The 17,159-nt window shown below is 45.7% G+C and overlaps 1 protein-coding gene across 2 annotated transcripts in view; it reads right to left on the reverse strand.

The window, feature by feature from the left end:
• LOC148014168 (transmembrane and coiled-coil domain-containing protein STS1-like) overlaps window positions 1–17,159 on the reverse strand; it is a 190,678-nt gene that overhangs the window by 37,256 nt on the left and 136,263 nt on the right. For both annotated transcript variants that reach the window (XM_087667413.1, XM_087667414.1), the window contains 4 exons: window positions 13,934–14,004; window positions 13,628–13,763; window positions 8,893–8,952; window positions 8,726–8,808 (listed from right to left, as the gene is read on the reverse strand). In XM_087667413.1, coding sequence (XP_087523539.1) covers window positions 8,726–8,808; window positions 8,893–8,952; window positions 13,628–13,763; window positions 13,934–14,004 — 350 coding nt within the window. The remainder of the gene's footprint in view (window positions 1–8,725; window positions 8,809–8,892; window positions 8,953–13,627; window positions 13,764–13,933; window positions 14,005–17,159) is intronic.

Below are 17,159 nucleotides of genomic sequence, written 5' to 3' on the forward strand. Positions count from 1 at the left end.
AAGGGCTGTTGTAATATTTGCCCTTTCCAACATCCCCTTGCTTCCCCAGTGGTAGGTGCATCTACTAACGAGCTATACCATCAACAAATGTACTTGCACTTGCATGAGTTGACTCTACAACATTTGCATCCATAGAGATGTTGGCGCTAGCATAAACACCAACATCTATACATACTCTACCTCTCTTTGGGGCACTACCACCTACGGAAGGAGGTGGAACCATAGGACATGCACTTTGCTCCAGAGTATCATCCTCATTTGCCACAATAACCACAAGGTGTTGTTACCTGCAATGCTCTAAACTAGCAAACGCATTATCAAGCACATCTAGACAAATATCAATATCCTTACCACCAATACAAGCAAGATGATCCTTCACTATTGTAATGCTCCCCATGCATATGGCATGGCAATAGTTGCATTCCCACTACTTCGAGCCACCACTAGCTCCATAGTTGCTAATGATGTGCATGTTGCTCCAAATGTATCCTTCACCCTGGATGTACCTTGCTGGAAATAGAGGAAACCAACAGCAAAAGTGGGGAAAACTAGCTCCAACCAATGTGGAAAACAAAGGATGAAGAGAAAAGAGGGATTGCTCGATGGAAACATTGAAAAACAGCTGCAAATCTGAGGGAAAAGAATTGCAAATAGTGTAGACAAGAAGGAAAAAAGATTGGCCAGCTGAAGGATGAGGGATATAGGGTTTCACGGCTGTAGACAGTAGTAGATGTGAAAGGCAGGATGTAAACAGCAACCAAGGCTAGTGATCAGCTAAGAAAGAGGGTGGAGAGCAGACCAAAACTGGCGGAATCTACATGCAATGAGGCGAAATGAGGCACTCTTCACGAAACTGGGTAAAAACCCTGGCTACCTGAAACGGCCGTTCTGAAACATATTTTAGAAGCGAAACATTTCCACTTTGGGCAGGCCGAAACAGCATTTTGGGCGACACACTGAACATGGGCCTCTTTGTGCCTTGATATATTGTAGTTTTAGCTGATTCATCAAAGTAAAAAGTGTACATCAATATAATTCTTCATAATGACTGGACCCCAGAAAAAGTATGTAGCAAAATACTTAATAGGATGTGTTGATCATGCAAGAGGAAGTAGCAAAAGCATTTGATAGAGTTGAATGGCATTCATCTCTAAAACTATGAAGAAATTTGGCCTTGGTGAAAGTGATGCATTTCATTTACTAGCTATATTCAAATGCAACTGCTTAATGCATTGTTGGTCAGGACTTGTCAATGCCATGGACATTGGGCAGATCTGTAAGACAGGGATACCCCTTGAGTGCTTTGTTATATCCCATTGCCACTCGCACCCATTGTTAATACACACAGACAGTCTTAGAATTCATTTACATCTCAAGCAATGGAGATTTTTGGAAGACTCATACGCATAGCAAAGCTTTGAGAATACCGAAGGCAGATTCGAAGTGCATTCCAAAACTGCAAGGTGCTCTCTGGGTACTATACATGACTTTTATGTGTTAGAAAGGAAGGCTTCATTTCTGTTTTCTTTTCTTTGAGAAAAAACAGCCCTAGACACTCATGTTAGTCATAATGTGTCAAAATGAGTATAAAAGCATGTAGAGATTTGATTATAGATCATGGAAAGTGGTTTTGGGTAACTTCAAACAAAAAAGTTCAAGCTGCCCATACTCAACTTGCTTATACAAGATTGGAGGAGGGCTCTACCAAATGTTTAATGGCCTCGCACATCTCTATCACGAAGCAATCTTTGTGTGCAAGCAAAGCATACATTGGAGTGTGGTGTTTGAAAAACTTCTGGCAATTCAGGAACCAATTAAAGATTATGATCTTACCAAATTATAAAATAAGATGCATTGATGATGTAGTTGATGAAGATCACATGCCACTATAGAAAAATCATGGACTTCACACGCATCATTTTTTTTGCAAGTAGAATGTGGCTGATTATATTACTCAAAAAAACTGATTACAACGGATTGCTCATCCTCAACAAACTAGCTGGAGCTGATGCAAAGTCACAAATACATCATGTATACAAGCCTCTCAAGGTAGTCTGGGGGGGATGGGGGCAAGAAGCAATTGGGGGGTGTATCGCCAACTGGGACTGCCGGCCTGCATCACCAAAAACAAGTCTTGGCCGCCCCACGTGCGCATGAATTGACAACGGAGCTCCTAACGAGCCCTGGACTCACCTTGCACCTGATCCCAATGGCTGCGGAGGGAGTGGATGATGGAGGTCCAAAGCTTTGCTAAGGTCACCTGTATTGAAAGTCTCTCTCTGCCCAAAGCCTCCTGACACCGCGCCTTCCAAATATGCCATCCAGTAAGACTCCCTGTGATCTCCCATACCTCCGAGGAGTTTTCTGTGGGCTCTAGTAACTGGCGGATGGGAAGAGCCTCCAAACCGACCACTATGCACAACCCTGCCTTGATAATGAATATCGTGTCCTGCATCCAAGCCTCATACAGAAGGTGACGGCCCTGGCTGACTGCCTGCCTGCCAGCCAAAAAAAGGCTCCCCATGAGATACATCCAAGGCTGGGTGCTATACGGCGAAGGATGCAGCATACTCCTCTCCACATGAGCTACACCTCCTCACATGGCCACAAGCAATGCTTTGGGTTTTCCAAAAGCTGCTGTATGCAGCGCTTACAACCTCCCTCCTACATCTGGGCAAACCAACTTCCCACCGCCAAGCCTCCATGTGCCACCAACCATAAGAAATATGACACCCTCCTCAGGGACGGCCTCCACTCAACGCCAAGCCTCGATCTACAGTCCTGAAGACCCTCCTCCAATAGCACCTTCCATGTCTACCCTCCTCGTGTGAGGCCACGGGCAACTAGCTTGACCAAGAGGGCCATACTCTGATACTCTAGATCTATGATTCCCACACCTCCCTCTGACCGATGCCGTATGATGGTCGCCCACGCCACCTTGGCCCTAGAATCCCTGCAACCGTCTGACCCCGACCAAAGGAAATTCCGCACTACGCGGCAAAGCTGCACTATGCAGGATGAGGAGAAGCACCAACACGAGGCGATGTATTAGGCCGTTGCTAGGAGGACCTAGTTAACCACCAAGGCTCACCCTACTAGTGAGAGGCGAGCCATACTCCAATAGGTCAGCTTCCGAATAGAATCGAGGATTGGGAAAAACTGTCGGGGGGGTGATGTCGAGTTCCACCTAGAAACCTAGGTAATGGACGGTCTCCCCTCTACTCACCCATCTAAATCTCAGATGGATACCACCTATGAGAACCCTACTGGTGGCCGATCTGTAAAGTGCGGAGACCCCGCGAATCCAAGCATGGGGGAAACCCAACCTCACCATGGTGCCCTCCAAGAAATCCAAGTCCACCCTGTCATAAGCTTTCTCGAAATCCAAGAGTAGTATGGCCAATCTCTGCCCACTGTGTTGCGCCCACTCTGTCGCCTCGAAAAAGGTGAATACATTGTCCAGGATGCTCCTATCCTAAACAAAGCCTGTCTGTGTATCATGGATGATATTTGGAACCACGGGGCATAATCGCCTACCAATCATCTTTGCCAGTGCCTTATAGGCCACTGACAATAAGGTGATCGGTCTCCATTGCGAAAGCTCCAACCGGTCTCTAATAAGACCTGCTGAAAGACTCCCTGGCATCTGTCCTGAGGTAAAAGTCTCCTGGAAGGCCATCAGTAGGGGGTCCTTCACCACCTCCCAGTAGGTGGTGAAGAATGCCTTAGAGAGGCCATCCTCTCCCAAGCATTTCTGCCCGTCCTGTGTATGGAAAGCCTCCTCTAGTTCCTTCTCTGTGAAGAGGACTAGAAGGAAGCATCCCATCTCCTCTGTGACAAGGCACGGGATGTGATCCCAGACCTGTTGTGTACATCACAATTCTCTAGCTGAAGCAATCTTCTGCTGGAAAAGGCGCCTGTAGTAGTCGGTGGCAATCTCCATCACCTTGTCTAGGCTAAAATGAGTCCTCCCATACTGATCTCGAAGGCTGCGTATCTGCTCTCCTGAGATGCGAGGTTGGTGCACCTAGAAAAACTCCCTGCACATCGTACCTCCCTTCCACGCCCAGAAAAACTTCGGACGTGCGGAAGGAGAACTCCAAGCACCTGTCCTCTAAACTAGCAATGGCTGCTCGCACTGATACCTCCTATGCTTGGAGGGTGGGGTCCCCTAGTGTCTCCTGTAATAATCTCTACGTGGCTACAAGGTCCTGCTGCAGTGCTCTCTTCTCCTCCGATCTCTACTGCCTGGCCTGTATGGCTGCCTCTTGGCAGATACTGCTCGACTCGACTAGCACCTCTACGACCCTCTGCGATCCAGTCCCTCGTGCCCCACTCCCTATTCCAAATCTGCTCTATTTGTCTCGTCACCTCCACCCTCCTATGAATCGAGTCACGGATCCGGCAGGATCATGTGTCTAGGGTAGATGCTGGGGGATCAAGTTTCAAGAGAACCGGCGGGCAATGGTTGGACAACGTGGTACCCGCCAACTGCCCAATCGGGCCTCCACGAGAGCCACCCCAGTCTCCCACATAAAACCTCTCCAACTGCTCCAGCAGGACTCCACTTAGCCGCCTATATCCCCAAGAGAAGTCCAGCGACCTCTCCCTCCTGTGGAAAGCAGGGTCCCTCCAGGCATCGCATGCTCCTACTACCAATAGAAAGACCTCCCATGCCTCTTGCTCCTCCCTAGCCATGCCTTGGTAGTTTCTCCCTCTGCCCTGCTAGTCCTCCAAAGCCTCCAGGTTGTTGAAGTCTCCTCCAACGATCCAGGAGTCCACCTCTGGGAGTCCATCCGCAATCTCCACCTAAACCCCACTACGTGCCCTAACCTCCGTAGGGGCCTAGACATTGAGGACTCCAAGGCACGAGTCCCCACTATCGAGTCTAACCCATAGAACCCTCCCTGCCACTATCGTCTTGTGGTGTCCTATGCAGGCGGTGAGACTTGGGCCGATAGAGGTGCATACGCCTCCACTCCTGCCGTGGGCACCTACTGCGTGCTCCCAGTAAGTGCGTGAGCTGCCCGAGAGTACCTTCCCTACGCGCTCGGCCTGGCTGGGCATGAGGTTGTGCTCCTGTAGAAGTAGGATGTCGATCCATCCGACAAGGGCAAGCTACAACTCCTGCCGAACAATCAACTCCCTAGAACCACGTGCCCCACTGTAGTGGAGACTGTTCACATTCCAAGATGCAAGGTGTAAGCTCATGGGAAAACCTGTGACTGACCGAACAAGCATCTTTTTGGTGCAAGACTACTGATGAGGAGAAGAAACTATGGGGCATGCAAGTGCGCTTTACCTCAGGTCTGGATAGTGAACTCCAATCCCCCACGGCGGCCCTTGGCCGGACCATAGGGGTGATAGATGCTCCAGGTGGTACTATTAATGCATCTATCAGCCACGTTGAGAATCGTGACTCTGTACACTAGTAGAAACGGGCTGCCTATGCCAAGGGCCACGCCATCACATCCCGCAGAGCTCTCCACTTTGGAGGAGCTCGAAAGATGAGGCTCAAGTGTGGGACCTTGACACCAACCCACCAAATAATGTCCATCATGCAACCAGGCTACTACTGTGCAAACAGTGCTAGTCCTTCATCTCCCATCCACTGGGAGATGTGGTCCTCCACCTAACTCTTCAACTCCTTCTCTATCTGTGTCATTGTCCAATCCCCTAAGCAAGAGGACTGAAGGAAAAAAGCGTAGTTTGGTCCATCCAATGGTGCTAGTACATGGACCTTGCCCCTCCTTGACTTATGAACCACGAAGATCCCCACAACTATAGGTAGTGGAAACTCTCAGCACTCTGCAACTCTCAGGTAGCACCATGGGCAACTGCGGAAGAACTCCTGTGGCAATAGCTGTGCCTCGAGAGAGAGAAAGGTGTGACGGGTAGCAGGGGCAGATGAGCTGGTGGCTGTGTGGGAGGAGAAGAACTATTGATGCGAGGAGGATGTAGGCGTCTATGGCTCATCACTTCTTATGTGAGGAGGGGGGTTGGGTCTGGGGGTGTCACCTAAACCGGGGGCGGATCGAGAGGGTGCTCAACAGGGTGGTGGGGGGAAAGAAGATCGAGGGATGGTGGGATGGTCGGAGGTACACGGGGGGGGGGGGGGGGGGGGGGGGGGGGGGTGGGTGGGGGGGTGGGGGGGCTGCGGAGTGCTCTGCTGTGGGGGCATCACTAGCCATCCTGCTCCCTGCTGTCGAGGCTGCATGTCTAAGGAGCTGGTTGCGGCCCCCCCTATCGTCTCCCTCTCTGTCGTCTCTCAATCTGTGTGAAGCCGTCAGTGTCCACCTATGGGCTTGTCGACAAAGCCGCCTTGGCTCCGGAGCGCGTACAGTCTACTGCCTAATGCCCAAAGTCATGGCAGCGCAAGCAGTGCCCTGGTTGCCCGGTCACAGTGACCTGCTGCCTAAAAGAGTGACCTCCAGCCTCTATCTCCAAGAATTTGGGTATACTCTTTGTGTCTTTCACGACCACTCGTACCCTAGGGACTCCTGCAGTTGTCACAGCATCCGCAAAGAAGGCAGGGAGAACTGTGCCAAAGAGCTAACCAAATTCCTCCACTAATTGGCAGTTCTCTACCGCCCAATCTGAGAAAAAGTAAAGTGGTTGGGTGTCTGAGAAATCTGTTGTGGAGCTCAAATGACTCCACTGTGAAGCCATTGTACCAGGAGACCATATGAATGACCCCCTTTGTGGAGGCATAGGGCGAGCTCTCCACTAACTCACGAGCTGCATCCACGGAGGTGAGACGAGCCATGAAGATCCCACGGCCCATGAGGACTGCCTCCACGATCTGCCCTGTGCCAATACGTAGCGTGGAGTGGAGCCAATCCTGAAGCTCGGCCCTGGATAGAGAGTGTCCTATTACGTGAACAAAAATCGTTGTTTCTTTGAGCTCCAGCTCTGTGGCACGGATGGCCAAGAGCTATTACTCAAAGAGGACAACGTGCAAGGTGTTTGACTAGGGAGCACTCGCAAAATGCACTAGCGTCTAACCAGAGGTTTCCATTGCGCCTCCCTACTGAGAACCTACCAATCACATTGCTGTACTACCGGAGAAGGGAGTGTTGCTGCAAATGTAGGGAGCAACCGCGGGGGGGCAGCAGTGGTTATCAGGCAGGGGGGAAGCAGCAGGGCGGGAAGGGGAGGGGGCCGCCCGAATGGGGTACAAGCGGGTGGAGCCACAAGGCAAAAGGGGGTGCAGGCGCGGGCGGGGGGGTGTGGGGTGTGGGGGGTGTGCAGTGTGATGCCAAGGAGGGGGAGGCGCAGCTTGATGATGAGAAGGGGGGGCAGCGCGATGGCGAGGAGGCAGGCGAGAGGGACGGGGAGGCGGGATGGCCAGTCAGCGGGGGTGCAGTTCGACGGGGGTACGCTGGCAGAGGCGAGGGCAGCAGCGCATCGGTAGGAGCTTTGTTGGAAGTTAGAATGTGCTGAGCCTACATGTAGTGAGGATACATGCACTCCTACCTTTTTGACTACAGCCTTGACTATCCTGGACTTGACCTCAGCCACCCAAACCTGAACTGAGTGATCAAGGTAGACATTATCAGATTGGACATTGAGAGGACTCAGGTGAGCTCCCTGAAAACAGCCAGGCACAAAGATGGCATTGTACCAGACACAGTTCTTGCACCTCTCTCATGACACATCATACATGGACACCACCTATCATACAACCTTTGCTTCACCATTGGTTAGATTGGTACTTCATCACATCAGCTATGGACAAAAAGAAGGCAATATGAGGGTATCATGCCAGAAGATCAGATTTACCAGTTATGTGGCATAGAGGGAAAGTCAGAGGAGCATAACATATGCCGTTGATCAGAGGGAGGTACCACTGCCTCTTTTGAGGGGCTTTCGGACCATTATGCAAAGTCACAGAGTACAACCTAGGATTGTTCCTACTCAACTAAGACATCATAAGGAGACCCTTTCAAGAGACAGGTGAGCAGTACATCCAACCCACCTAGACAGAAGGTGCTCATAAAGTTCCTCACACTGATCACTAGGGCTCCTTCCCCACCACCAACCACATCCCCAATTTCCAGGAGGAATCAGCCCAGAGTGAGTTGTATCCCTATGTCAAGCAAGGCGTCCCCAACCCCGAGGTCAACAACCCAACCGTCCTCACCATTGAGAGATACAAGCCCTCATCACCACCACAAGAGACGCCCACTCAGATACCTCAGCCGACCTAGCTGGAAGAGTTGATGTTGCATCCTATGAGGGAGATACTGATATGAACAAAGACAACCTCATCTTGATGTTCTTTCAGTACTTAGATTTCACTATATCCACATGTCTTTACATTATTTACTTTTTAGACATTCTTTGATGTACTTTTATTGTATTCTTTGATGGGACATCATTGTAGTTGTACTATATGCTTGAGTATCATAGTCCATTTTGGCCTTCCACTGCCTCATTATGATGTTTATGAATGGGAGATAGTTCTAGATGGAATGCTTCAAAATAATCAAAATATATAGTCTATTCTTCAACTGAATAAATGGTCAATTTCAAATGTTTCTATGAGTCATTCAGAAGTAAATACCTCTATGCAAGTTTTCAATGCAAATGTGTATTACTATTCTTTTTTTCATAAAAGCATTATCACTAATCTATGAGTCATTCAAAGGTAAATGCCCCTATACAAGTTTCCAATACAAACATGTTACACGATCAACTAATAAAGTAACGATACATATCTTACCACTTTCTCCTTTCTCGGCTAGCTTCTCCAAACATTTGAATATCACACGTGCTCCAAGTGAAAATCCAATCAATGTTACGGGCCTGCATGAACCATGCCTTTATTGACTACTCAAGTTGCTTTACAATCTGCACTTACTGCAAACAAAGTGCAACACCAAAAGTTACCGGTTTCCTTGCAGCCCTTTGAGTAAAACATCTGCGAGAAGTATTCCAGCTTTGTCTGATCTGAAAGGTCCAAATAGTTAAACAATCAATCAACCAACAAACAAACTCCCCCCTGCCCCACAGAGGGGGCCATTAAATAGATTTTTTAGCTGTGGTTATGAAGTTACTGCACGATGAAAGTCCATTATGACAAAAGGTATTCCTATCTGGATACTCTAGAAGTTATGTAACATTTGGATGTATGTAAATGAGATACTCTGAGGGTTGAAATGGCCTTTCTTCAGCTCTTTTCCTTGGCTTGTTCCCTCTCATCTTCAATCATTTCCTCAGGAAGATACCCTAGGGATTGCAAAGATAGCATTGATGACAGTGTACAAACAAAACTAGCACATAGTGATATCACACAAGAATCTAAATGAAGAAGAAACTGAACAATGAATGAATGATGAGGGGAAGGGATACAACTAAGGGCAACTAATGGTGCTCAACAAGCAGAGGCTGTGCAACTACCACTGTCACTCATGGGAGCTCGAAAGAGTGTCCGAGAGGGTTGTCCTCCAACAACAAATCCTAAGTGCAAAAAACAACCAATGCCAATGAAGCAATCTGATGCAGAGGCCTCAAGACAGCAGGGCAGCAGGCTAGATGTCGAAATACAATAGTGTTTGGGGCTGGAGCAGCAAGACGGAGCAATGCAACACTTGGCGATAGGTGAAGGAAGAAGGCAACTGGTCTGAAAACACAGCAACCTCGGGGTGATGTTCGGCACTCGCAGCACCAAAAGCTCCAAAATGCAGCAGGGAGGGGCCATCTAGTGGGCAGCAGTGCTGGTGACATCAGAAGGTAGAAAAACATAGCTTTGCAAGGAGAGTCCAGCATCTCGGTGGCACCACCAATGGATTGGCAGCCACAAGAACAAGCTTGGCAACAACTTCCAAGTCATACAATAGTTCTAGGGATAAAGGGCGGCAGCCTACCAGCTAGGAAACATCCATAGTTACATCCCTAGAAATTTGGAAGGGAGCTAGTAGATTGGTCACAGTAATCGTGAAGTGACTTGGTGTGAATGCACTAAGGGCACTTCAGGGTGAGGGCAGCCGACGAGTCCTATTTATAGGACTCAAGGCTCTATTGGATGGGAGAAGATGATGGTAATAATGATGGAGAGCTAGTACAGAGTGAGGATGAGGATCAGTGGGGATGCCCACGTGTCCTTTTTATCAGAGATTTTTGGGCACTTTTCCTACCACCAAAATAACATATCTTTTTCTTCTAATCATTCTTTTTGGAGCTTCTTTGTGGAGTTAAATTAGGCCAAAATGCATGATACTTTTGTTTTAAATAATGCCTTTAAGTTCATTTGCTCAACATCTCCTCTTTGGCCCAAAAAGGTGCCCAAGAGGAGACAAACTATAACTCCGCTCTCATGTACCCAAAAGGCCCACCTCAAAGAAGGCAATGGTTGTTACTTGCGTTTGGGAGTTTTTTCTTGTCTTTTCGATAAATTACTGTTGGTGGGATCCCCCATAAAGGACAATAGTGTGGCAAAGGCATTGATTTTTACGTATGAAATAGATGACAAGAACCATTGCAAAGAGTATAGTAGCTGCTCAAGATCATGGGTGATCAACGAATGCTCAAGATGCTCTGCTCAATAAGGTAAAAAGGAATCATCATTCATGCTACACCATGCATGGATTTTCATTTGGAAGGATGCCTACAATCATAGGTTGTCATCTGTTTGCCAATGCGCTACATATAGACACAATTCAAATGCAAAGGGGGCAATACAACTAGGTCACAATCATGCAACAAGGTGCTCGTCGGGGACTGCCCTCATAGGGGAGTTGTCAAATTTCTGAAGTGCTCTTTTACAAAAATAAAATGATGTAATACAATGCAAGGGCACAACAACAAGGAAGGGATGCCAATGTTAAAGACAAAGAGAAGCTTAACTTGAATGTACCATGTGGGGCAAGCAACCCCGTCTCATCGATGTGGATGTCGAAGGTAGACACAAGTTTGATGTCGGCTCATAGTGCCAAGAGCCTGATGAAGAAGGGCCTCAAGGAGCCTGATAAAGAAAAGGAAGAAAAATCTTACACCCCTCAGCCGAAAGAGTTGGAAGGAGAATCAACCACTAGGGTGGTTGAGACATACATGTACTCGGCCTCAAGAGAGAGCTCCTATGCTGGCCAAATGTTGTAGCCATGCTGGAAACTCAACCTTAGGAGAGGACTCCAATGCTTGTCAAGACAGCAAAGGCACAACCACCAAGGTAGCAATCCACCACGACAGGAAGAGCCTAGTGGAGAGGTAAACGAACAAAAACGAGACAGCATCTGAGTTGAAAGAGCAATGAGGAAAGATAGCTGACCTAGTTACAATATCCCATGTGTTTCCTTTTGTTGGAAAACACCACTATTGGCCATATTCAATAACCATATTATCTTTAGTTTTCACAATATCTTCGTCTGGCAACTTCCACCACCTCTAGATCATCTAACCTTACTGTCTCCTGTGGCACAATGTGTTGACCTATCTTTGATTTGAATCCTTCCATAAAGAATTAACATAATTGTTAATGTATGAGACTACAACACCTCTCAAACGAGGGAACACAATCTCCTTCTCCATGTTGATCAAGGATGTGAAGGCATGCACACCAAAGCAAGACCAAAAGTCCATGCCTTCAGCCCATTCACAACTAATAGATTCATGCAATGTTAGTCATTAACTGAAATACAAAACCCAGCATGTAAGTACTAGATGAGAAACCAGAGCCTACATATTAACAATTCATATTGAGATGCAATCACTACTTAGCTAAAACAAAATGAATCGAAGAGAGTGTATGCGACAAAAGAAGATAGAAGAAAGAAGAGTGAAATGGAAGAAGATGGAAAGAAAGAAGGGCTTAGACTAGAAAGGAACTACCCTAGTTTAACCTATTGTAGCTTAAAGAGGCCTAAGAATGTGGTTAGCCTAAGAACATGTAGCCTATTGGCCTGACTAAAATAGCCTAAAAATCTAGCTAGACTAGCCTAACTTAGCCTAAAGGAAAGTAGCTTGACTAACCCAAGGGTCTTAAGAGTAGCCTAGGAATTGTAAGAACCTAGGCTAAGAGAGGATAAGAGCCAAACTAGTCATGATTAGCCATAAGGCACTAACGAGGGGGATGTCAAAAATCTATATCACCAGTGGCAAGCCACTAATGAACTGGGATACCAAGGGGTGGAGAAAATGCACTACTGTCCGCAGATGAGCATCTTGGGCATCTACTTTGCCTTCTTCAAGGCCATGAAGTGAGCCAGCACAGGGGACAAGGGATAGAAACACTACTCTTGGACTTTGAGAAAAACCTACAAAAGGTTGACTAGGACTTCCTAGAGGGTGTCATAGCCCAGTTAGGTTTTCCCTGTAAGGATCACTAGCACATTAGCACTGTACAAGTCAACTGATAGCACGGTGAGTGTAGGAGGGCAGAAGTGCCATTGGCTCTACCTTGACAGGTCAGTTAGGCAAGGATGTTGCTCTATATCTATTTCCGATCTTTTTGGAGTTGATGTCCTACTTCCTTTACTTAAAGATCATGTGCCTAAGGGCCTAAGATGCCTGTGAGGACTAAGACAGAGTTGCTGGACTCAAATTACATAAATGACACAACCTTGATATCAAGGATCAGGGTAAGGCCATCCTTAGAGGTGTTTTACAAAGTAGCTGGAGCAAGAATAAACTGATTGCAAGGGAATTGGTTTTCTTACAGGTTTTGATTCCAAAGTACAGATTGGGGAGTTCACTGATTTTAGATGAGTGACCAGAGGGCAAACTATCCATTAGTTGGAGTTCCACATGGGACATGACATCACCGCCACCCAATAATTCATAATTGTGAATGATTCCATATGGCAGAAGCTGATATATTGGAGCACAGCCCTCCTCTCAATAGCAGACTGAGCTCCAGTGTCAACCATGTCTTGCATGTAATGGCCTGGTTTATTGCTTCCTTTTGGTGCTTCTAGTTACCTAGTACAGCTCAATTTTTCTGCTTGGTCTGAAATTTCCTATGGACTGGCTCCAAGGGATCTAGGAACATCGCACTAAAGTTGCATTGCATACCATCATCCATCACAGAACAGAACTTTCCCTGGGGATCATAATAAGCATCAATCATTCTTCGCTTCTCTTCTTCCTGCACAGTCTAGTCAGGAGTTTTTCCTGCAAAAAGGCCAACCCTCTAAGTCTAGAGTAGTACATCGGCTTGATCGTGCAAAGAGAGAGGGTGAGGTGTAAATGCATGCTTTCTTTAACTGAACCATAATCTTGTTATCAAGTCTATTGAGATCCACTACTACATTGCAAGCATCAAAAGAGTTGGGTGTAAAACACTCCTATGATCTCTCCTCCTTTTTCTGTCTACCTTGCTATAAACACCATCCAAATCTACCTACAATGTCTGACTTTACCAATCTGAAGCTGACAGACTAAAATTACGCTGTAGTTTAATCTCAAGTCAGCCTCAGGAAAAGGCAGGCTGCAATGTCTACATTGAATACCTCAATTACACATGCAAACACCAAAAATGCTAGCATGCACATATGAATAGTTACATGGGTTCATTGTCTGCCAATTGGCTGATGAGAGTGACGAAAAAGAAAACTTCCTAAATATAAATATCATCTTTCAGTAAACACTTAACATGGTCATCCAAAATGTCCACATGCAGAAAAATTACCTGTCGACTGCTATAGTCCACTTGCTGTCAATAATATCTGTAAGAGACAATAAAGCAGTTGGCCAGGCCAGAGCAGTCAGCAGTGTGCTTAGAACTGTGAGCATGGCCCCTTGTTTCATCAACTCCCTGGTAATATCTGTTCAAGGACAACAGCACAATTTAGAGACAATACAGGCATTCATGATTAGCTTGAGGATATGGAAATGTGTTGATGTACATCACATCCCAGAAGCTCTCACAGTACACAATAATTTAAACATACAAATTAATGTGATTCATCAAAAACAGTTGAGAAGGTCAACTTACTTGAAGTAAGCCAATCTTGTATAGCTGTGCTAATGGCAGTCAATGTTTTTGTTTCCCACCTAAGTGCATACCTGATTCAACATATGAAAAAATTTAATGTTTTCTATTATGAACCACCGTACTTGATCCCACTACTTTATTTCAACAATAACTTCCTAATCAGACCATGTCCCCTTGTCTATTGATCCATGAATGATCTTCTCTCTCTTCTTCATTTTCTTGGTTCTTAGTGCTTACTCGGATCCTAGCAAGCTGTACTATCTAGCGTATCTCCTAGCTCCATGATTTCCTAAAAAGCCCCTACCACATACAAAAGGAAATTGGATTTTGAGAGATGAAGACACCAAAAATGAGCACTTGTGTTACATGTACCCTAACAACACTAAACAATGTCACATTTATCCTTCTCCAAAGCACCGCATAAATGGCAGGTAGCAAGGTCTGCTGCTTTTCGCAAGTGTAGAACCAAATGAAGAGTCTCTTTTTAAGCAATATGCAAATTCAGTTTTTTAATTATTTTCTATCTTTTCAGCTGCATCTCAAAGGCCATGAGACACATGTAATCCTCAAGATTCCACCACTTAATGAAACCTGACATGCATTAAAAACGATTGCTTTAAATATACAATCAGAATGAGTATGCATCAATTATGAAGATTTTAAGGCAATTGATGGTAGACACAGACAAGACTTTGTATTAGCACATGTTTGCTGGGTTGGGCAGGGAGGGGGGATCCATAGATTTCCATATGATTTAGGAGCATCACCTTCTGGTAGGTTGAATCTCGAAATGTGAAAAGATTTTACAACTACCACCTCTTGGTTTCCGCAATTGGTTGTAGACACACAAGCAAGACTTTGTATTAGCACAGGGGACATTCGTGCCTCTTTCATACATGATTGCCATATCACTATTACATGGAGAAATTTATGGAAGGATTCTATGTTCGAATTGAAGGTGGTGGACCCCTGATAAATAGGGAGTGAGGAGAGTGTTTTGGACCTTGATTAGGCAAGGTAAACCATTGGTAAAGAAGAATTCAACATGGTGGAATGTGTGGGGGACAGGAGGGGCAAGAACACTGAGGCTACTAAAGGCAATGAGCAAGCAAATTGGAGGAGCTGATCTTTCATATTCAAGGCCAAAATCCTTGGTTCAAAGTTGAGTTTGACTGCTGTGGAATCTTGTACATAGACAATTAGGCCACAAAAAAGGGGAGTTGTATTGGCATTATTCCAAGCACCACATTGTCCAAAAAGTCTCCAGTCCAGCTAATACTATTCGATAAGAACAAAGGACTATCATCAAGTTTCAAAATCCTTGACTATCTTTCCAAAGGATGTGCTTAAGTTACCCATTACGCACATTTGCAATGTGAGATCATTTATAGAGGACCAAGCCAATCTTGAAGAGGTTGTACATGAGACCCATGCAAAGGAAGCAAAGAGGACAAGGGATACTTTACTTGAGTGAGGGCCACGAAATCCTCTCTCATAGTTCTGTAAAACAAAGCAGAGAGACGGCATAGATGCAGATGGGTGTCATAGAGACTTCACACATCCAAGGCAAAAAAATAGAGTAACAAAGAGAAGTTAAAGGAATCCAAAGTAAAGGAACATTTCCACATAAGAGTTGCCTTTTGGACCCAATCTGAAGAGACAATCACTAGAGACATGCAAGTGTTTTTTACATGAATAGACCTAGGTAATTTTCAACCAATCTTGTCACTCTAGGGTTGTTAGATCTCAATATGACCTATTCCCTAAGTGTTTCTAAATTCTTTAGGGCTACACTCATTCTCAGTTTTTAGCCATTTCTAATATCCAGGTACTATCACTAGTTTTTTCACTAATTAAAGACAAAAAATCCTTGTAGGATACACCCTAATTATGACATGCAATGTGTAAGTGTGTGTCTTGTGCAATGATTGGTTCTAGGTTAGTGTTGTGATGTGTGTGTACCTAGGTGTGCAAGGCCAGAAAGAAATGCAACGTGTCCTAAGATGCGGTGCGTTTACGATGATTGTTTGTGGATGCATATGGATACCCATAGGTACGCTCACATATACACAAATGCTAACAAGGAATATACGAGTACACATGCATTACCACACATGTACATTGAGAGAGAGAGAGAGAGAGAGAGAGAGAGAGAGAGAGAGAAGAGAATCATCATCTCTCATATAAGAACAAAACAAAATTATGTCTAGGTTTACATGTTAAATTGAAATGGAAAATGAAAAATAAGGAAAACTGAAAAACTGAAAAGAGTATAGTATCTCCCTCTCAGTGTATGAAATCCACCAAGACTTTGCAAGCCACCTCCCACTGAGTCATCGTGGTAATCTTCGTCTGTAACGAGCAATCATAATGCAAATGTGTCGCATATGAGCATGCCTACGTTGTCGAGCAGCTACCCTAGGGCGTCGTGCTCTGCATAACGTTGTAGCTCTGTCTACTGTGATGCCACCTCACAATGTCCCTCGATGGTGCCTGTCAATAGAAGATGTAGCATGCAAGGTGGTAGTGGACGGGGGTCAACTATACTAAAAAGTCTATAAATGCTCTCTGGAGGGGTGGATGTGGGCCGGGTTGCCTCAGATCCCGTAACAATGTTGCTCTGTGGTGCCGTTGAAGCTCCAATAAGAAAAGGCCCAAATATCTCTGGTCCTCATAGTCCATCACCCATCTCAATGGTCCAAAGCCCTCCTTAAAGACGCAATGGTAGCGGCCTCAAATATCTTAGTATACAATGCATCTACAAACGTAGTGTTCCTCTGTCTCTGGCTCCCATCCACAAAGCTGGCACATCCTCTCATTTGCTACAACATGGCTCCATCGACCTGTCTCAACCATCAGCTAATGTGATGAGCTGCGGATCTGTCCAATAGCTACTTGAAGCCCATGAGAAAGTTGAGCATCCATATATCTCAACCTCACTATGAAACCATCATGGGAAAGCTGCAAGAAGTGACACTGGTATTGTGCCATCTTCGTGGCTAATGGGAATGTATTTTTGGTGATATTGCTGAAGTGGGTGTCACTTGGCAGTGATGTATGCATGTAATGTATGCTGAAATTTCAGTTATATTGCTGAAAGTCATCCTTTCTACTGCTGTACATGTATTTGGACTAAGCCTTGCTCTTATTTCCTGAAAATTTAGGCTGAAATTAGCTGAATATTCAGCTTGTTGTTTGCTGTCATAAATTACAGCATTGGTTTTTT

Source organism: Lygodium microphyllum, chromosome 25, assembly GCF_053477565.2.
Source record: "Lygodium microphyllum isolate KBCC chromosome 25, Lygodium_microphyllum_v1.1.10, whole genome shotgun sequence".
NCBI lineage: Eukaryota > Viridiplantae > Streptophyta > Polypodiopsida > Schizaeales > Lygodiaceae > Lygodium > Lygodium microphyllum.